At 40.0% G+C, this 22,833-nt stretch overlaps 1 protein-coding gene and 1 pseudogene across 1 annotated transcript in view; both read left to right on the forward strand.

Annotated features, from left to right (window-relative positions):
* The window catches only part of MTMR9 (myotubularin related protein 9), a 31,885-nt gene extending 17,716 nt beyond the window's left edge, over positions 1 to 14,169 (forward strand). The window contains exons 6-10 of the mRNA XM_053578668.1: positions 233 to 394; positions 3,080 to 3,221; positions 5,225 to 5,445; positions 9,799 to 9,950; positions 13,111 to 14,169. Of these exons, the coding sequence (XP_053434643.1) occupies positions 233 to 394; positions 3,080 to 3,221; positions 5,225 to 5,445; positions 9,799 to 9,950; positions 13,111 to 13,274 (841 nt within the window). The 3' untranslated portion in view covers positions 13,275 to 14,169. The remainder of the gene's footprint in view (positions 1 to 232; positions 395 to 3,079; positions 3,222 to 5,224; positions 5,446 to 9,798; positions 9,951 to 13,110) is intronic.
* On the forward strand, positions 5,492 to 5,586 carry LOC128576610 (uncharacterized; annotated as a pseudogene).
* Positions 14,170 to 22,833: the final 8,664 nt, after the last annotated feature.

A 22,833-nucleotide genomic window follows, 5' to 3' on the forward strand; every position in this document is an offset into this window, starting at 1 on the left:
GAGGAGCAGGTTACCAGCATAGGCATTTCAAGCGTCTTTATAACAGTGTTTAAATATTAGTTTTTCAAACCTTAACCTCAAGTTCCTATACAGTATGGTAAGTATTTTTATAGTATTTCGAACTACTTTTGCTCTTGGATATATTGGAAGCTGAGTTTTTGGTTTGGTTTCTTCCTTTATCGTTCTGCATCCTGTTTTCCTTTTTAATTTTTTATTTTCTTATGTTTAAAAGATATCATATTCTTCAGGAGAGCTTAATCAAACTCGTGGAAGCTTGTAACGAGCAAACACATAACATGGACCGATGGCTCAGTAAATTGGAGGCCTCTAACTGGCTGACTCACATCAAAGAGATCCTGACAGCTGCCTGTCTCGCAGCTCAGTGTATTGACAGGTAAAGTGCATTTCCGTGTTCCCGAGTGGACACGTGCTGAGGACTAGACTTTGTTCTTATCCAGACACACGTGTATAGATTGTTAAAGTTTGTGGCTATTTCATACTCCATGGTCACATCATTTGTTAAATGTAAGATTGTCAGCACTGTCACTGATGAGGTATGAACCCCGAGTCATGTATTTAATAAATAATTAATGTTTATTAAATTAATGTGAACCATGGACCTATACATGTCTTCTAGGACACAATTTTTTAAAATACTAAAACACTTATTTTTTTCTATAAAATGCTTAAATTATTAATTTACCAATTTTCTTAAACTGTAAAAAAGAATGAAAGGAAGTTTTTAAAATTTCTTCTTAGAGGACCAAACTTCCCTCCTTACTTTTGAAATAGCAATTGAAAGGAAACATGTAATTTTGTTACACAGCAAAATGACCTTGATAATCTGTCAGATATTACAAAGTCCTTGTGCCACTGTATATGGATCTCGAGTCGAGAAAACCTTATGGTAGTGATGTGAATGCTAAGAAGTGATTTTAGTTCATTCACTCAGTTAAAGATTGCTACTCCTTGAGACTTGAGGCAGAAGACTTGAAAAGGGGCAGAAGGATTGGTATAAATTGTTGCAGAAGCTTAAAGTCCCTTTTCAAAGCGGGGATTTCTTTTTTTTTTTTTTTATTAAATCATAGCTGTGTACATCATTCACTAGATTCACAGACTGTTTACCAAGTTTCACATATACCCTTGTAAGATGCACCGCTGGTGTAATCCCACCAATCCCCTTCCCTCTACCCACCTCCCCCCTCCCTCCCCTCCCTCTCCCCCTTCCCCCTATTCTTAGGTTGTAACTGGGTTATAGCTTTCATGTGAAAACCCTAAATTAGTTTCATAGTAGGGCTGAGTACATTGGGTACTTTTTCTTCCATTCCTGAGATACTTTACTAAGAAGAATATGTTCCAGCTCCATCCATGTAAACATGTTAGAGGTAAAGTTTCCATCTTCCTTTAAGGCTGCATAATATTCCATGGTGTACATATACCACAATTTATTAATCCATTTGTGGATCGATGGGCACTTGGGCTTCTTCCATGACTTAGCAATTATGAATTGGGCTTTTAAAGCGGGGATTTCTACTGAAACAATGGGTAGGTGTAAGGATTGTCAGCACATAGTTGGATGGCACTTATCTTTGAGACCTTGTTTTGTTGGTGCTTCCTAATTAGGAAAATACACATGCATATGTAATTTTTTATGGTTAGAGAGAATTGATAATAGAATGAGTTGCTAAGATCATGTGGTAAGTTAGTAGGGATGGAACCAAGAACAGGTTAAGTTCCTTTGAGTCAGGATTGCCAGGCTATCACTACTTTTTGTTTTAGGCATTAGGTGAAACTCATTTAGCCAATAAAATATGAAATTAAAGACCAAGGTTCTGTGGCAGGGAAACCATCATTGAGGATTTTGTTTCTTCTTAACCTAAGTTTACCAGATTTCTCCTTACAAATTATAAGTACAGGCACTTTTGTTTTCTTATGAAACATGTTATAATAAACATTTGTCACAGATAGTCTGACTTTTCATCAGCATTAATAAGATGATGCAGATCAAGGCAACCCTAGGTACAGAACAGGTTTGTTTTTTGAGACAGAGTCTTTCTCTGCTGCCCAGGCTAGAATTCCGTGGCATCAGCCTGGCTTACAGCAACCTCAAACTCCCAGGCTTAAGTGATCCTCCTGTCTCAGCCTTCTGAGTAGAGGGGACTATAGGCTTATGCCACCACGCCTGGATAATTTTAAAAATTTTGATCTTCCCAGGCTGCTCTTGAACTCCTGTGCTCAAGCAGTCTTTCCACTTTGGCCTCCCAAAGTGCTAGGGTTACAGGTGTAAGCCACACTGCCCAGCCTTTTTGGACAGTTGTATATTTTTGTTTTTTCCTGTTTTTATCTTCTCAAAATGTCATTCAGGCCTTATTTGTCATATCTATCACAGTTTATGAAGGTGTTTTTATAGTTAGCTGATAATGGAAAGGAAGAATCAAGGTGAGAAAAATAAAGTGTACGTTAATAGATTTGATGAGAAATGGCTTTAATCCACTATTAAAGCAGGAAAGGTAAGTGCCTGCCGTGATAAGAACTACTTTTAGGGCTGCACCTGTAGCTCAGTGGGTAGGGCGCTGGCCACATACACTGAGGCTAGTAGGTTTGAACCCAGCCCAGACCAGCTGGAGCAACAATGACAATTGCAACCAAAAAATAGCCGGGCGTTGTAGCGGGCACCTGTAGTCCCAGCTATTTGGGAGGCTGAGGCAAGAGAATCACATAAGCCCAAGAGATGGAGGTTGCTGTGAGCTGTGACGCCACAACACTGCAGAGGGCGACACCTTGAGACTCCATCTAAAAAACAAAAAAAAAAAACAAACTACTTTTAGATTTTGTAAAGGGAGTGAAAATTTAGCTAAAAATTTCTGTGAAATTTGTTAAACTTAAAGAGATTCTTACCATGTGAAATTTGAGATTCAACTGTAGTCTTATTTTTTTCCCAAAAAAAGATAAACTAAACTCTACTGGTCAGAGCAGGTTATATAAAACTGAAATATTGTACTCAATAAATGTTTATTATTAACAGACTCCATTGACCATGTTGGGAGTATCCCATTTGTGCTCTGGATTTTCCTATCAGGGAAGGCGCCTCAATATTGATTCACGGGACAGAAGGAATTGATTCCACACTTCAGGTGACCTCCTTGGCCCAGATCATCTTGGAACCAAGAAGCAGGACCATCCGTGGTTTTGAGGCCCTTATGGAGAGGGAGTGGCTGCAGGTGCGAGAAGCCGTTTGGTGCTGTGAGCCTGATTTGTGGTGGCAGACATAATAGATAAAATGTTGAATTTATATTTAAATTATATATTTGAATATGTATTTGAATTTAAATTAAAAATTTTAAAACTAATGATTTTTTCTTATTAGTGCAGATCTCATTTGTCTTTTGATCTCTTTTTTTTTTTTTTTTTTTTTTTTTTGATGGAGACAAAAATCTCACTCTTGCCAAGGGTAGAGTGCACTAGTGTCAGCCTGGCTCACAGTGACCTCAAGTTCCTGAGCTCAAGCCATCCTCCTGCTCAGCCTCCCAAGTAGCTGGGACTACAGGCGCCTGCCACAACACCCGGCTAATATTCCTATTTTTAGTAGAGGCAAAGTCTCATTCTTGCTCAGGCTGATCATGAACTCCTCCAGCCTTGACCTATCGGAGTGCTAGGATTACACCATACCTGGCTGATTGGTTAAAATTTTTAATTTGTGTATTTAATTTTCTATAGGGCAATTAATCTATCTTTCCCTTGTTTCTGGATCTCCCTTTGCCTGTATTGCTCGCTTAACACCACGTTCACTTAACAGATCCTTGTTAGCTGTACTGTGTGACATGTAGGGGGAAAAATAAAGAATATAAAACATAAAGAATGTAAAACATTGTATCTCCCCAAGCTTGGTCTTGGTCTTGACACAAAGACCATCAGCAGTGGGGCGAAGGCTGTGAAAGCAGTGACATTTAGCTGGATCTTAAAGAATGAGAAGCATCTCAGCTGGTTAGGGAGGGGGCGGATGAGCAGGAAGAGCAGCGGGCAGGATGCTCAGGACCTGCCTTCGGCACACAGTAAACAAACAGTGGAATGGACTCATTTATGTGTTGCCATTTGAAGTGGCATCAAAATCCCATTAACTGCTGTAATGTTTTCGTGACATTATCTTTGTCAGATAAGATAGTGTAACAACCCAAAGAGAGGCAGGTCTGTGAAAAATACCCAGTGGAGTGTGGTTTCTGGTGAGGTCAGTGTTTGGGTTTTGGGCAGGGAGGCCAAGCAATTCTTAAATTTAGTTTGGTCAGTAGATGGCAAACTCTTCCAGTATTTTTGGGAAAAGAGTGTAATTAAAATATAAAATATAAAATAATTTGTAAAGCTGTCTTCAAGACGATACCTTTTTCCAAATGTAATTAAAGATTTAATATCAGAGCCGACCTTATGGTTTGTCTGTCAAACTCCCATATTTGCCTCATTTAGTGGTGAGGGTTATGCAGCTTGTAAAACATTCGACAATATTTTAGATAGAAGACAATGGTTGTCCTTTGTTTTGTAACTGAGAGCTATGTTCTTTGACTTTACTTCAAATTTTACAGACCCAGAAAGGTTTACTTCCTAAGTTCATTATTACTTAAGTTCACTATTCTTCCATTTGATATCCCAAAGACAATTGCATTTCCTATGATCATGAGCTTTATCTGCACAGCCTTGTTAAGGATTTAAAACTTGCACTTAGGTGTTTATTTTAAACTAAGAAATTATTAATTCAGTGGTTCTCAACCTTCCTAATGCCACGGCCCTTTAATACAGTTCGCAACCCATAGGTTGAGTACCGTTGCATTATATGTGATGTTCCATTTAATAACAACTTTATTGCCAGGCACAGTGGCTCACGCCTATAATCCTAGTACTCTGGGAGGGCCAGGCAAGTGGCTTGCTTGAGCTCAGGAGTTCGAGACCAGCCTGAGCCAGAGCGAGACCATGTCTCTTAAAAAACTAGCCAGGCATTGTGGCAGGTATCTATAGTCCCAGCTACTTGGAAGGCTGAGGCAAGAGGATCACTTGAGTGGGATTGCTGTGAGCTACGATGCCACAGGACTGTACTGAGGGTGACAGAGTAAAACTCTGTCTCAAAAAAAAAACAAAACAAACAATGTCATTGTATTTGTGTGAAATAGCGTTCATGGAACGCGCTATCATGCGGTCTCACTAGGGTCTGACTACCACGTTTCCATCTTTTCCTTAGGCTGGGCACCCATTCCAGCAGCGCTGCGCACAGTCAGCCTACTGTACTAGTAAGCAGAAGTGGGAGGCACCCGTGTTTCTTCTCTTCTTGGACTGTGTATGGCAGATACTGCGTCAGTTCCCCTGTTCTTTTGAGTTTAATGAGCGTTTCCTCATCATGCTCTTTGAGCACGCGTATGCCTCCCAGTTTGGAACATTTCTGGGCAACAATGAAAGTGAAAGGTGAGTCCACTGTTCACCTAGTTTCTTTGGTCACTAAGATTTGAGGATCCTTTAGTAGTTCATAGCATGACAGTTGGGCTCACGTGTGAGATGACCCTCCCACTGACCTTGTTAAGATTCGAGCCTGGATCCTGTCTGATGTGAAACGAGAGACCAGGATTTGGTCCTATATTAATGTGTTATTTGTAAGAATGGACAGGATATAGTTAAGTATAAACTAAATTACATGTAGTATGTACTTATATTCTGAGCCAGTTACATATTAGGTAAGATCGTGTCCGAGAGTTGGTTCTGTTTAAAATTAGTCCACACACAAATTAACTGTGTATAACTGTGTTGCATAACTGGGGCAACCATTTTAAGTGTTAATTCTTTACATACATGGTGTTTTACATGTGGAAGAGCCTTTATAATTCAGCTGTACACTCCTCTAATTTTATAGATTAAGAAATATGCGGGGTGGCGCCTGTGGCTCAGTCGGTAAGGCGCCGGCCCCATATACTGAGGGTGGTGGGTTCAAACCCGACCCCGGCTGAACTGCAACCAAAAAAAAATAGCTGGGCGTTGTGGTGGGCACCTGTAGTCCCAGCTACTCGGGAGGCTGAGGCAAGGGAATCGCTTAAGCCCAGGAGTTGGAGGTTGCTGTGAGCTGTGATGCCACGGCACTCTACCGAGGGCCATAAAGTGAGACCCTGTCTCTCCAAAAAAAAAAAAAAAAGAAATATGGTGGGGGGGGGGGAAGAGGGGGCAGAGGGGATTGTTGTGCTCTCATCCAGTGGGCACCATGTCAGGGTATATGGCACACCTGGGTGAGGGATGCAACTACAACGGGGACCTTACCTAACAAATGCAAACATCGTAATCTAATTGTTTATACCCTCACATTAATCGGAAATAAAATAATAGCATTAAAGAAATATTCAGAGAAGTTAAATGACCTGTTCCAGGACACATAACCAGTTGGTCACCAAAAGTACGGCCTAGACTGCCCATTTTTAAAGCATTGTTCCTTTATTCTTCAAAGATATTTTTAATATCTGATTTGAAGTTTTTGTCTAGTGAGTCCAATATGTTGGCTCTGCACGCTAGGCGCAGTTTCTTTCTTTGTTTGTTTTTTTGTGTGTGTGTGTGGTTTTTGGCCGTGGCTGGGTTTGAACCTGCCACCTCCGGCATATGGGACCAGCGCCCTACCCCTTTGAGCCACAGGCGCTGCCCAAGGCACAGTTTCTTTTGACTGTCTTCTGTTCCCCCATGTATAGACCATGCTTTCTTGATTCTTTTTGTCTTGCAATTTTTTTTTTTTTTTTTAATTTTTTTGTAGAGACAGAGTCTCACTGTACCGCCCTGGAGTAGAGTGCCGTGGGGTCACACGGCTCACAGCAACCTCTAAGTCTTGGGCTTACGCGATTCTCTTGCCTCAGCTTCCTGAGCAGCTGGGACTACAGGCGCCCGCCACAACGCCCGGCTATTTTTTTGTTGCAGTTTGGCCGGGGCTGGGTTTGAACCCGCCACCCTCGGTATATGGGGCCGGCGCGCTACTCACTGAGCCACAGGCGCCGCCCGTGTCTTGCAATTTTTTTAACTGACGCTTCAGTAATCCAGTGTGGCATATCTGGAAATTAGACTCCCCTACCCTCTGAGCATTGGTGTTTACTGCTGTATTTTTGTTGTGTTTTTTGCTGTTTAGTGACTTTCTTGGACTGATTTTGAAGAATCTGTATTCTGATAATGAAAGTCTGAAGTCTGGTTGTATAGCTAGCTAAGTGGTCAGCTGACAGATTTCTTTAAATGTCTCAAACCAGTAAGTCTTCTGTCCTCCCCTTTGCTGAGGGGCTGTGTGTGTGCTGGGATGCGATGTCAACACGCAGGTAGTCACCACTCTGCGTTAGCTTTCACTGCCTGATTGTGTAAGGCTTGGGGCTCAGCCACAGCTGAGAGAGTGGGGCTGCTTCGAGAGTTTCCTGGATACGTGTGCATCCTTTTAGGTCCCCAGGAACATGTCAGAGCTTTTCAAAGTTCCCTATGGACATCTTCCCAGATCTTTCTTTTACTTTTGCCAGGCTCTTGTTTGCTCAGACTGGTACCGCATCCTTACGCAGCTTTGATGTGAAACTATTTCTGCTCATTTTTTTTTAACATGCTGGGAAACAGGGCTTTTCCCTCAGAGCAAACTGAGTCGGGTGAAATGACGATTACACTTCGTCAAAGAAAGCTCTGCTAGTGAGCTACCAGACGCACCAAATAGTGACAGTGTGCTAGGGATGGTGCTTTCTGAGAAGCATCAAACCTGCTCTGTCTCCAGTGGCTGTAGACTGTGGTGCGTCATGTCACCAGCCTCCTCTCTATTCTCTCCAGTGTACTCTAGTGGAAAAGTTCAAGACTTGAAATTAGATTTGTGCTTGAATCTCATGATGCCACTTACTCTGTCTTCCCTGAATCTGTTGTTGCTGATGTTAAAGGCAAAAATTAACATCTGCCCTACTGGGTTGTAGTGTGGATCACATAGCTCAACATGTGAAAACTCCTGTCGCTTCATAGGCGTTTAAACACATTCATTCCTTTATCCAGTCCTGTTGATCTGCTATAGTCAACCCAGCCTCCAGCCTAGAAAACACCACCAGTGGCATTTGACACAGACCCATAAAAGTACTCTGGCTGGCACACTGATTCCCCTGAAGGCAGCAGCCAGTGAGGGAGCACTTCACGCTCTGTGGAGCTGATGCAAGGAAAGGTTTTACACCAAAAAGGATTTTATGGTCAGATAGACTTTTTCAAATGCCGAACAAAACTAAGTTCTGTACGTGAAAGAGGCCTTGCTGTATTTTTTCTTTGGTTGGTTCGTTTTCAGGAAATCAAAAGTTTTGTCCAGGGTGGGGCCTGTAGCTCAGTGAGTAGGGCACTGGCCCCATATACCGAGGGTGGCGGGTTCAAACCTAGCCCCAGCCGAACTGCAACAAAAAAATAGCTGGGCGTTGTGACAGGCGCCTGTAGTCCCAGGTGCTCAGGAGGCTGAGGCAGGAGAATCGTGGAAGTCCAAGAGCTGGAGGTTGCTGTGAGTCCTGTGATATCATGGCACTCTACCGAGGGCGGTAAAGTGACTCTGCCTCTACAAAAAAAAAAGGTTTTGTCCAAATAATCATCACAAAGGCAGTTCTTGGGAGAGACACTTCAATGTGTTAGGACTCTAATATACTATCTCACCAGTTCCTAAAGCATGGTCTACTTAGCACTGGGGGAGGGGGATTGGTTATTTCCATAGTCAAGGAAATTTCAGGAATGTGGTATAATATAGTGCCCTCTTAGAGAGTCTCACCCTTCTAAAAAGCAGGATATTTAATTCAGCATTTAAGAGAAATGTCTGACTGTGAGTTTCTTTTTTTGCTATTATACTTGTTAATATCAATCAGAACTATCTTTCAATCTTAGAGTGTTACAGAGCTTTAGCGCTGTTGTGAACACTGTTAATGGTATGTGGATGTAGATTAAATATGTATGTCAAGATCTGTAGTTATTTTTAATCTTTCACAATCTGCCTACATTTTATGTACATGTAATTTATTTTACCTAAAAGTTAATATTCTAAAAAACAATTAAGTTTTGTTCGACATTTTCTCAAACTCTATTTTTTTTTTGCAGTTTTTGGCCAGGGCTGGGCTTGAACCCGCCACCTTTGGCATATGGGGCTGGCGCCCTACTCTGTTGAGCCACAGGCACCGCCCTCAAACTCTTATTATTTATTTTTTTTTTTTGCAGTTTTTTGGTCTGGGCTGGGTTTGAACCTGCCATCTCTGGCATATGGGGCTGGCGCCTTACTCCTATTTTTAACATATATAACTTTCGTCTTTATATTCTAGGCATCTCAGTAATAGCAGAAACATTAGAAAGCTTTTTATACTTGGCTATTTTAAATTAAAATACAATTCCATATCCAACAAAGGACTTTTGTATAAAGTAACATTCTCTGGTGTCAAACCTAAATCAGAGAATGTTACTGTACAGGAGGATCCCTTGGGTCTAGGTCTTTGAGACCAGCCTGAGCAACATAGTGAGACCTTGTTTCTACATAAAATAGAAAAAAATTGGCTGGTGTGGTGGTGCACACATGTAGTCCCAGCTACTCAGGAGGCTGCGGCAAGAGGATCACTTGAGCCCAGGAGTTTGAGGTTGCTGTGAGCTATGAAGCCACAGCACTCTACTGAGGGCAACAAAATAAGACTGTCTCAAAAAAAAAAAAAAAAAAATTAGGTTCTGTTATCATATTGTCCTATTAAAAGGATCACTTTAAGAAAAAAAAGGATTATTAATATTTGCTATAAATTAATTGCTTTAATGGCCATTTTCTTTCTTGATTAGATGTAAGTTGAAGCTACAGCAAAAAACCATGTCTCTCTGGTCCTGGGTCAATCGGCCTAGTGAACTAAGTAAGTTCACCAATCCTCTCTTTGAAGCCAACAACCTTGTCATCTGGCCTTCAGTTGCTCCTCAGAGTCTTCAGCTGTGGGAAGGTAACCACAAATCCTTTTTAAACTCTCTGGGGGTCAGTGGCTGCCTACGAGTACGTGCTGCTGTTGATACTTGAAGATGGTGAGCTGGACATGACCCTGAGACCATGGTCATTGCCATCTCTCTCTAGTATCAGTTACAGTTATCTGGTCACACTTACTTGTTTCAGTCCCCATTTGAGAAACAGTGATTCTTCAATACACACTGCTGTTGATGTTGGTTGTTTTTCCTAGGTAACAATACATTGCTCTTTGCATACCTACTTTTGGTAGGTAGTTGGGGCATGACTAAATCGTAAGCTCCTCCCAGAGAATTTCCACCTGTGTCCTTTGTTGGGGAAAGGTTCCTGTGTTAAATGCTCGTCCTTCTGGTAAGATTCTATAAATGGACACAAACACCAGCAGTGCAGTAATGCAGATTCTTCATTGTTCATATGGAACAGTAATCCATACTTAATTTAATTTTCAAACCTGTTTATTCTGAAGTGGGTTTTTTACATATACTAATTTTTTAGACCACAGAAGCTTATCCCCTTAAGTAGCAAAGCTTGTTTTAAAAAGACAAAATCTATCTAAAACTTTTTCATTAAACAAAGACTCTAAAATACCATTTAATTTCTCTTTAGTTGTTTTGAAGCCATTCAGCCCGTATTTTTTCATGTTGTATTAAAGAGCATAAAACACCTACATGCGAGTGATAGCTGTGTGGTGAATTAAGCTGAATTACCGTGAATGTCAGTTGTTATACCGTGTTCTAATATGTCGTGCCCTCAAGGGCAGTTCATGTGCAGAGTCTTAGATCACGTTGCTTTCTTAGTCTGAGAGTGAGTCAGTGCCTGTCTCCTCTCTGGAGGTCAGCTGTCACATCTTGTCCCTTTTGGCATATCTATCATTGGCTGTTCCCCTCCATTTCATATTGTACTTCTGAGGTTACAGCCATACGTCTTGTTTTAGACTTCTGGGACAATTTACCTAAAAGCCCTTGTCACATTTAATCAGTGAAATGAGAGACCAGCTGTTTGAGAGAAAAGCCAAATTTGGAATCGGATCTCCTGAGGATGATTTAATTCTCCAAACCTCATCGTGAATTTAGGGATTAAGTGATAAGAGGAAACCCCTTGGTTTCCTTTTGGCACCTGTGGGTCAGTGAGTAGGACGCCAGCCCCATATACCGAGGGTGGTGGGTTCGAACCTGGCCCCAGCCTAGCGGGTGCCTGTAGTCCCAGCTACTTGGGAGGCTAAGGCAAGAGAATCACCTAAGCCCAAGAGCTGAAGGTTGCTGTGAGCTGTGACGCCACAGTACTCTACCAAGGGCAACAAAGTGAGACTCTGTCTCTTAAAAAAAAAGAAAAAAAGAGGAAACCTTTGTTGTTTCTGTGGATGAGCTCCCATGACTCCAGAGTGTCAGTGTGTTTAGAGCAGTGGTTCTCAACCTGTGGGTCCCAACCCCTTTGGAGGGTTGAACAACTCTTGCACAGGGGTCACCTAAATACATCCTGCATATCAGATATGTACATTACGATTCATAACAGTAGCAAAATCACAGTTATGAAGTAGCAACGAAAATAATCTTATGGTTGGAGGTCATCACAACATGAAGGAACTGTATTAAAGGGTCGCAGCATTAGGAGAGTTGAGAACCACTGGTTTAGGCCTCTGCAGCTTCGAGCTGGGAGAAATTCTATGCATATTAAGTAAAATCCTGGCTTGTTATATGCATTGAATGAGACTATTCTGTGGCCTTAAGATCCGTGCTGTTCACATTTACATCGTAGATAACCATTAATGCTAAGTAAATAATAATGGGCTCATATAATATTACAGAAAAGTCAACACAGGTCCATCGTCTTTAAGACGGGGTTCTAGGCGGGCGCGGTGGCTCACGCCTGTAATCCCAGCACTCTGGGAGGCTGAGGCGGGTAGATTGCCTGAGCTCACAGGTTCAAGACCAGCCTGAGCCAGAGTGAGACCCATATCTAAAAATAGCTGGCATTGTGGTGGGTGCCTGTTGTCCCAGCTACTTGGGAGACTGAGGCGAAGAATCACTTCAGCCGAGAGATTCAGGTTGCTGTGGGCTGTGACATCACGGCACTTTATTTAGGGCAACAAAGTGAGACTTTGTCTTAAAAAAAAAAAAAAAGACATGGTTCTCTTTTCTTTTTCTTTTTTTGTTTTGTTTTGAGACAGAGTCTTAAGCTGTTGCCCCGGGTAGAGTGCTGTGGTGACATAGCTCACAGCAGCCTCCAATTCAGGCTCAAGTGATCCTCTTGCCTCAGTTTTTCTAATTTTAGTAGAGACAGAGGTTCACTTTTGCTCAGGCTGGTCTCAAACTCCTGAACTCAAGCAATCCACCCGCCTGGGCCTCCCAGAGTGCTAGGATTACAGGTGTGAGCCACCACGCCCCGCCTCTCCATTCTCTTTCTGATAGAGAGTAGCATTTGGACACATAGAAGGGCTCATTAGGACCCATGACAGTTTATAGAAAGTGTAATGGACCATAATGTCTTTGTGAACTTGCCAGCTACTGACATGCGGCAGCCTAGAAAGTTTTGGCATGATAGAGTTAACATCAATCTTTGTAGAGGAGAAAAATACCTCCTTTTAGTCCATAATAAAAGGATAATTATCTGGGGAAAGAAGCAGTTGCCTGCAGAATAAACTTTTTAAGTAACGAGAGAGACAAGAGCACACCCAACTGCATGTGTGAAGTTTAGGCTTATAAATAATTTATGTGATTCTGCTTCTACTGTAACTGTCGCTTTTCTAGTAAAGGTGGTTTCACACATGTAGGAGATCTCTTACAGGCCTAAGTAAAAGTCTATAATTATAAAAACTTGTGACTTAATATTGCTAAAGTGGAAAGTTTATGGCATTGGCAGATTAACAGCTGGTTTTCCTGAATATATCACGGAATGGTATTTTTATCTATTTGATAATTTTGTGAAGAATTAATGAACGTATAAGTAGTAACTCTTTGACACTGCATTTATTTGTATTCTTTTTAGTACCTCAAAATTCCTCTGTATTTTAGAGCATCATGAAACAGATGTGAGCAGTGGGTAAAAAAAGGAATGTATGTTACATGAATTATATATTATCCACAAGTACAAAGTTAAGCATTGTATCTTTTTTTCCTTCTGTTTTCCACTCCTGGATTCAATAGGTATTTTCCTACGTTGGAACAGAACCTCGAAATATTTGGATGAAGCATATGAAGAAATGGTTAACATCATTGAGTATAACAAAGAATTACAAGCAAAAGTCAATATCCTCAGGAGGCAGTTGGCAGAACTGGAAACAGAGGATGGGACACAGGAGAGTCCCTGACAGGGATCCCCACACCCTCCCTAAGGACCTTCCTGGACCTATGCCCGCCTCTCTCCCCTGTGCACACTTCAGTTCACTTTTTCACAATAGCCTTGAACTTGAGGCTGCAGGTATGGGTTCCCCTGTGTAATGGGTTTCTCGGTACTGTATGGATAAGACTCATGTTTCACGTGGCCTGTTAGGCCCCTTCGCTTGGAAGCAGGAAGGAGGTGCTAGTCATTTTATTTTATGCGAAATAGATGACCTGTTTAATGCCATTTGTGTTACTCTGCATTTCATCTGAAGCTTTTGTCCACTCTCCAAACAGCGCTGTACACCAGTCAAGGATATAGTTAGTCTCTTTGGGAAATATTTGATAGTTTTTAAAAAAAGATCAGTTTTAAACGCTCTGAGTATAGAAATGTTTTTCAAAATTGAACTGATGGATAAAGCAAGCATTTTGTGTTTGACATACCATTTCCAAGATCTTTGCCACATAAAATAGCCATTCTTTTTAGAATAGTTCTGGACTAGAACACTGAACTCATTGTCATTCTGGTGCATCAGAAAAGGAAAACCTGAATCCTTACTCAAGGTAAATTCTTTCTGTAAGGGCAAGAGGTGTAGACCTTTGATGTTTATAGTAAGAAGAGTTAAATTTATTTTAACAGTAGACACTAACAGTATGTGCAATATAGAATTAGAATAGGAATTTGTTCCTGATAGGGAATTGTTACTGTTGTATTGGTTTTTCATGTTTTGACCATACGTATAAAATGTCTATAAAATGCTGGTTATAAAATAAAAGTTAAACCATCACTTAGAATAGAGTTAATTTGTTATAATTAAGCTACAAATATGGTTTTCTTAAACCAGAGATGCACTGCCCTTGTCTAAAGTTCTTATTGCACTGGTTTATATATACGTGTGTGTGTGTATTTTATTGTGTTTTTTAATTTTTAAGTATTTTAAGAGTTTAATACTAAGGTTAAAGTTTTCATGTTGTCCTGAGCCTTTTGCAGATTTATTTTGGCTCTGCAGATTAGTCAATGTGCATCAGGCAAATATGACTGGCGGGGAGTTTATGAGTACAATGCAGCTCTATGTTTTAAACTTCAGACACAGATTTGAAATATTTCAGTGTTAAAAAATAGTGATAGCTGCATTAATGCTCCACTTGTTTGTTCACGCCTGCAAGTCTAAATGCTTGGGGGTTGGGGTTCAGGCCTTTCCACGTACGTTCTGCTTTGTGGCCCTGCTCATTTATACAAATACCATCAATTCTAGTTTTCCTTTAAAAGGATAGTTGACAAATAATCTTTAAAGCCATTTTCACGCTATCTGTATATGACCATTTCAGTGTAGAACACTCCATACTGAACTCTGCTTTCGAGCTATGTATTGAGCTAACAGTATAGTTTTTAAAAATCAACTAGCAAAATCTATGGCCACATTATGAAGGCTTAGAAAGTAGCAAATTCTTTCTATCTGAAGTTTCCCCAAGCTTCATCTTTTTTCCACTTCCTCAGACTTGTACAAAAGGATGCACAACAAGGCTAGTTCAAACTCTTGGTGAATTTGCCTGCCACCTTCTCTATGCTCAGTTTTATTTTTATTTTCTTAGTTATAAATCTTGGGGCATGAAAGTTGTATGACGAGGAGCATCAGAGGTGTTCCTATGTCTCTGTCCTGGGAAGTGTTAGTTTATAGAGGAGGACACAGCCTGGCTCCCCACCCCCCTCCGGCTCCGCGCCGTCCCGTGGCCGGCCCTGTTCATCCATGCCGCTGGCCTTTGTGTTTTCTCCTATTTTTGTCTCAAGACAACAAGTGAAAATGGAACCTTTTTCTTCTCAATTAACCAACCCATAAAGCAAACTATCCAGAGATTTTTCTTGAGATGTGATCCCTGCTGCTTATGCTGCTCTGCCACGGGGCTGGCGTGAGTGGGAACTTGGACATCGTGTTCCATCGATTCATCTTGTCTTCCTGATGAGCACGTGGCGTTGGAGTCAGAGGACAATAATAGCATGGTCTTTTTCCTTTTTATTTTCAATTTGTTTTTCTGCTCTTACTGAGACAGCAGTCTTCACTGTTTTTGCATTTTAGTATTAATTTACAAGAGGGATTGTCCCAACCTCAGATCTGTTTATAGGTTATAATAATAAACTTTGGTATCAGTAAACTTTCAATGGAGTCATTTAGTAATGGAATATTTGGGTTTTCCCAAAGTCAAGAACTCTGTCAGAGATAGGTGCGTTATCAATGTAATTTGAGGAGGGTTTTTAGTATCACCAGGAAGCTACCCTTCCTTGGATGAGAAAAATTAATGAAATGGATAAATGGATGTACTCATGAGAAGATACTTATTAAACCTTAAATTTGGAGAGTTGCCTTTGATCAAGGTGGCTTTAAAAACTTGGATGAAGGGCGGCGCCTGTGGCTCAGTCAGTAGGACGCCGGCCCCATATACCGAGGGTGGCGGGTTCAAACCCAGCCTCGGCCAAACTGCAACCAAAAAATAGCCGGGCGTTGTGGCGGGCGCCTGTAGTCCCAGCTGCTCGGGAGGCTGAGGCAAGAGAATCGCTTAAGCCCAGGAGTTGGAGGTTGCTGTGAGCTGTGTGAGGCCACGGCACTCTACCGAGGGCCATAAAAAGTGAGACTCTGTCTCTACAAAAAAAAAAAAAAAAACCTGGATGAAGAAAATGAAGGCAGGATTAGTGAGCTGCCCTGTAGGAGCCGATTGTGCTCTAGTGAAACACAATCAGGTTCACAGATATTAGTTATCGCCTCTGATTTATAGTAAAGGCTGGTTTCCTTTGGGGGATGCATTTAGAAGGCCCCACAAAGAATATTTTTAAAATACAAAGGATCACAAGAATCCTCTATCAGCAATACAAGGATCCTTAAATTTTAAAAATCAGAAGAACATAAACAATTGTATAAAAAACCTGAAACTTTTTTGATGGCAAGACTTTTTTCAGAAACTGTTTGGTTAAAACTTTTTATTTTGGTTTTACTGAATGAGAAGCGAGAACAAGCAGAACTAGTAAAATTCACTAGGCTTCAGACAACCTATAAATGTATTTTATTTTTAGGAAAACTTAGCCTGTCAATGTTAAGATTTAGTGATTTTTCAGAAAACTTGGGAAGACAATAATAGACATTCATTTCAAATCCCACATAGGGGATGTTAAAACTTAATTTTGAGGCCTGATTTAGAGGTGGGATCTTAACTGCTTTTGATTTAAAGGATGGAATTTAATGGGATGTTATCTTTGATTCAATCGGTATTTGGTTTATGTTAGATGAAAAAGCAATATCAGGGAAAAGATGTGACCAGTAGTCCAGTCTCTTGAAAAGAAAAAGTACCATTCTGCTGTATTTTGAGAAGTCTGGTCTATGACGTAAGTCTTGTAATTATCTGGTTTCAGGAATAGCTGTTTTAATTGTCAGGCTTAAGCAGGTCATCAGGTCACTTATTATCAGACCCGGAAGTAAAGGTTTTGGTGTTTGCTCACTTCCTAATTTAATGAGTGAAAATGACGTGAGGGTACTATGAGCACTCTTTATTAGACAAAAAAAAAAAAAAGAAATTAGAATAGCTGATCCCCTGTTCTGGAAGCTTTGAAGTTAGCCAGAGGATGAAGCCATCCGTCCATCCGTAAATGGCCTGCAGGTTTATGCTGTGCCTCAGGACCACGCAGGTTTGCGACTTACTGTTCTTTAACACGGACCAGATCTCGCCCTCCACAGCTGGTATCCTGAGTTTTTGCCAGGTAGTATTTTTATGTTTGTCATCATCTTAAAAATCACTAAATGACTGATTTCTCCATTTGTATTTATTCTCAGGTATTATGAAATGCTAAATTTCTTATAGTATCAGTTTCTAATTTTTATTCTCTCAAATAAAACTATTTCTGTTTCCACTTGGTCTTTATAATTCCCTGTCCACAGCATCTTTTTCCTTTCAGCCACAAGAGGCTCTCTAAAATTCCAGGACTGGATTTCACAGCGTCTCCATTTGTTATCTAAATTTCCCTTTTAAGAAACCTGATGTCTATCTTTTGAATTACACTCTGGAATAGCAGTTTGTGTTCAATTTAGGAGAAGATAATGGGGCTTACTGTAAACACTACATTGTCCTGAAAGGAATTCCTGATAGGAGCTCTCTGACTTTGCAAGCCATTTGGTTTCACTGTCTGCAAGTCTAAGGGTTCACTGTACTTGTGATCTGTAATAAAATTGAGTTGTACAACACTGCCTGTATCTGTCTAAGACATTTGCTTCACTTTTAGAATGCTTATATCTTTGGAGAGGTGAATGATTCTACACAGTACACTGTATAAGTCCCAGCGTTTAGGACCCTTATAGATCTGTTACCATCTATACTAAAAACGTACTTGCATAATTTAGTTTATTTAAAAAAAAAGCGTACGTATTTCAGTAGCCAGGTATTTGGATTGTACTCTTGATGTATTTGAATGTGACTCTTGGCTCTAAGTGCACTATTATTCATGTCTTACACAGTAAAATTGCACTGTATGGCAGATGTATCTATAACGTGTGCTTTGCTAAAACCTCAGAATGCTGTAAGGTACAGGTTTCTATATTGTGAACCTGTCTCTCTATATATATGGTCTTAGGGAAAGAAATTTTGTAAATCTGTGTAACATTTTAATATTATTTGTAATGCTTACTAAGTGATAAGTTCACTCATATTCTACAACCAGAATCATTCATCTTAAGTGGGCTTGGTTTACTGAATCAAGAAACAGTTTTATCAAACGTGGTACTGTTACTGGTGTGTAATATCTATGTGTGGTGTTCCCTCTGCCTCAGAGGACTGTTGCACAGATGCTAGTGTAAAATTTCTATAGACAACGGTAATAAAATTTGAATTTGTTCAAGTGCTGATAAATGTGTAGGCTGATTTTAATTTTTTTCAATATTTGTGAAGGTTTTGACAATATTTTAAGTTAAAACTGCTATATATTTTTGACCTTTTATTTTGAAAAAATTGAGATCTACAAAAAGGCTGCAAATAGTACAGTGATCTCCATACACTGCGTGCCAAGATTATGAATCAGTAGCATTTTCCATATCTGCTTTAACACTCCGTGTGGGTTCTGCTACTGTTGTTATTTTGCTGAAACGGTTGTGAGTAAGCTGTAGACATCATGATGCTTCCTTGTAAATACTTCATACATATCTCCTAAGAATTAGTATGTAGTATACTATTCATCTAGTATTTATTAATGTAAGTAAATTAATTAATGAGGGAAAATGAAAGTTTGTCCTTAAGAGTAGAAGGCCAACCATTAAATGTAGAAGAAAGGATGGAATTAAAAAGCCACTCTTTGGGCTGGGTGTGGTGGCTCACCCCTGTAATCCCAGCTCTCTGGGAGGCTGAGGCAGGTGGATTGCTTGAGCAAGAACGAGACCTCATCTCTACTAAAAATAGAAAAGCAAGCCAGTCGTTTTGGCAGGTACCTGTAGTCCCAGCTACTTGGGAGGCTGAGGGAGGAGGATCACTTGAGTCTAAGAGTTTGAGGTTGCTGTGAGCTAGGACACCGCGACACTCTACCCAGGACACAGAGTGAGACTCTGTTTAAAAAGCCACTATTTGGCAAATTATCACAGTAATCATTGTTTTAGGTAATATCAGCAAATGGGAAAACCAGTAGGTTAAAGTTTGTGAGGAGTATCTTTTCATAAAAGACTTACCTAAGTACAAAGGGGAAAATAAAAACTTTATAGTGAAAGAATCTGGCAGATGCCACCTTATCCAAGCAAAAATTAACATCACTAGTAATGATAGATATTAACATCATGTACCTTCTAACGTGATCCACTGAGAACATGGCATCACTTTGGGAGCAAAAATGCACAACCTGAATCTGATTGTGAAGAAGCATCAGACATACCTAAACGTAAGCTATTTTTAAAACAAACTATCATGCTTATAGAAGAAAAGGAAAGACTGAGAAGCTTTTTATAAGTCTGAAATTGTTTCACATTTTCAACAAAAGCCCCAAATGAATAAAAAAACGAGATTAGAGAAAGCTACTGAAGTTACAGTCAAAATATTTCGGCTATAACAATTCTCTCTCCATAAATGAAACATTAAGCCAAAGAAAAGTAACACAAATTTCAAGAGAATACCTTTAAACAAAACTTTCAGATAGGAAGAAAGGATCTCAAATGAGAAATCACAACACTCAGAACAGTAAACCAAAAACCAAAACAGGTATGAAACAAGTTGAATGAACACGAAAGAATTAGAGGGATGAAGGCAAAGTCATCTGGAAAGGAAACTGTCAGGTTTCCAAAGGACAGCAGGTGAAAAACCAAAAGGATGAAAATAATAAAAATGATCAGAGAGAAAATTTTTGGTAATAGAGCACATGAAAAGTAGCAGCAACATATGAACAACCAGAGTCCCAGAAGAATAACAAAATAATAGGACATTTAAACCTACACACCAAGAAAAGTTTCCAGCAATAATGTTTAAAATGGAACTGGATCCACAAAGGTCAACTCTAAGATGTATCCTACTACAATCACTACACATGAAGAGGAAAAAAATGAAGTTTCCACTTCACATGAAGAGGAAAACAATGGCTAGGCAGATGGGCAAAAAGAGCCACTTAAAATGAGTTCTCAACAGCATGCAAAATAAGACAACAGGAACAGCATCTTCAAGAAATAGAAAAAGGATGAGTCAACAATTTTATATTCAGCCAACCTGTACTTTATTTATTTAGGCCACTAAATAAATTTATTTATAAATAAATAAAGGGCCAGTTCGTTGCCCTCAGTAGAGTGGCGTCACAGCTCACAGCAACCTCCAACTCTTGGGCTTAAGCGATTCCCTTGCCTCAGCCTCCCTAGTAGCTGAGACTACAGGTGCCCACCACAAGCCTGGCTATTTTTTGAGACAAGTTCTCACTCTGGCTCAAGCTGGTCTCAAACCCATGACCTCAGGCAATCCACCCACCTTGGCCTCCCAGAGTGCAAGGATTACAGGTGTGAGCCACTGCACCTGGCCCCAGCCAACCTGTACTTTAAAATTTAGAGCTATTGAAAACATTTTTAAATATGCAAGAAGTTGTGTAATGGTGTAGTCAAGTATGCTTCCTGAAAATTGGTGAAAGGTTTCCTCCAATTAAGAGATGACTGGGAAGAAAACAAAAGTAGTCAAATGTATAAAAGGTGTGATAGTGGTTGCCAGGGGCTGTGGGGAGGCAGAAATAGAGAGTTTCTCGATGGGTATAGAGCCAGTGTTGTAAAATAATAGTCCCAGAGACTTCTTCCACAACAATATGAATGTACTTTACACTACTGAACAGTACTCTTGGAGTCAGGGTCTCTGTTGCCTGGGCATGAAGGGCAGTGGCATCATAGCTCACTGCAACCTCAAACTCCTAGACTTAAGTTATCCTCCTGCCTCGGCCTCCTGAGTAGCTGGGGCTATAGGAGTGTCACCATCCACCTTTTCTGTTTCTGGAGAGATGGGGTCTCACTCTAGCTCAGCCTGGTCTTAACCTCCTGACCTCAAGCGATCTTCCCACCTTGGCCTCCCAAAGTGCTGGGATAACATGTGTGAGTCACCATGCCCAGCCCTTGAATTGTACTCTTAAAATGGTTAAGATGATAAATATTATGGTTCGTTTTTTTTTACCACAGTTTAAAATTTTTTTTATATTTTATAAAAAAATTTTTTTTTTAATTATAGGGGCCATGCTAACCTCTGTATCATTCCAATTTTAGCATATGTGCTATTGGGCGGCGCCTGTGGCTCAGTGAGCAGGGTGCCAGCCTCATATACTGAGGGTGGTAGGTTCAAACCCAGCCTGGGCCAAACTGCAACAAAAAAAATAGCGTATGTGCTATTGATTAAGAGCAGATTAAGAGTTTTCCTATAAATATAGGAAAAATGTAAATATTTATTTTTTCCTAGAAAGTTGTGCATCATAGGACACGGGCTAGACAAGTTTTCTTGTAGATGTTGCCAGCACTGCTTTTCGTGCTTCTGCTGGAAGGTGGAAAACGTCCAGGCTCTAGAGTAGGGGTCCTCAAACTATTTAAACAGGGGGCCAGTTCACTGTCCCTCAGACTGTTGGAGGGCCAGACTATAGTTTAAAAAAAAAAAACAAAACTATGAACAAATTCCTATGCACACTGCACATATCTTATTTTGAAGTAAAAAAACAAAACTGGAACAAATACAACCACACCGCCTCGGGTAGCCCGCTGGCCATAGTTTGAGGACCCCTGCGAGTGCCGAGGTCTTGAGCTGGCCTTTCACAAATGGGGGAAAGAGCGGGCACCTCTAGTCTATAGAGCTTTTTCTCGGCACTTCTAGGTGGATGGAAATATATGAGACACATATAATTTAAAAATTTCTGTCAATCACATTTTAAAAAAAGGAAACAGATTAAATAGATTACAATATATTTAAGTCAACTTATTAAGGATATAGTTCCATTTAACATATAATCAATACACAGTTTATTAATGAGATATTCACCTTTTTTTTTTAGGCCAGTCAATGAAGCAGTGGGAGTGGAGAAGGAACAAAGGAATCTATGGCCAGTTGTGGTCTATTAATTGCAAACACTGCTGCATTCGGATGAGCCGAGATACTCACTTATTTAATACCATAGCTTCGAAATCTCATGTTTGGTATAGGTATTTTAATTGACAGCATATTTCACTTTCCACTAGCCACTTTGCAATGATTCAGTAGCCACGGAGGACTAGTGGCTTCTGGATGCGACATTGTAGTTCTAGACCCCGTACTACTGCAAGTAACTGAAAGGTAGGCCTGATGCTTTTTTAAAAAATAATTAAGGACAGAAGTTGAATCTTGGGGATATAATTTACTCACATGTTCTCTGGGCCTTAATTAATTCCATTAGGCCTTCTGGGCCTCAGCCCCCATCCTGGCAATACCTTTAGACTTTATACAGAAATAAGCTTCTCATTTCCTATGTAAAAGCACTGTAGGGTCTTGAAAGCATGGAATTTGCATGTTTTGTTCATTCTTCCTTAATTACACATGCAGGTATCTTTAACCAACAAAAACACAGTCTTTGGGGGTACTTTGTTTAGGAATTATCGTCATAAATGTATTCATAATTCTCTAATTACAAGAGAAATATCTGTTAAGTGATTGAAGTCTGAAATAAATTTTCTACAAATGATTTCTTTTCCTCTCCTTTTCATTTTACTTTTCTAAATTTTATTTGGAATTCCATTACTTCCATTAAATTTTACAAGGATTTGATTCGATATTCAGTTGTTTTTTTTTTTCAATTCATATTTCAACAAATATAATCTCTCTCATTGTGACTTCCTTTTGGAGGTCATTGTTTCTACAATCTCTTGTCTCAAGTGAAATTCTATCTATTTACATTTGTTGGGAAGATATTTAGTCATTTTTATTAAGTGACATATTTTACTGCATGCATTTTTTTTTTTAAAAAAAGACCTTTAAAAGTTAAGATATTTATTTGACTTATAGACAAGGAGAAGAGTTGCTAGAAAGAAAAAAGAGTAAAAAGAGATTGGCTTTAAA

This window comes from Nycticebus coucang, chromosome 24 (genome assembly GCF_027406575.1).
Source record: "Nycticebus coucang isolate mNycCou1 chromosome 24, mNycCou1.pri, whole genome shotgun sequence".
Taxonomy (NCBI): Eukaryota; Metazoa; Chordata; class Mammalia; order Primates; family Lorisidae; genus Nycticebus; species Nycticebus coucang.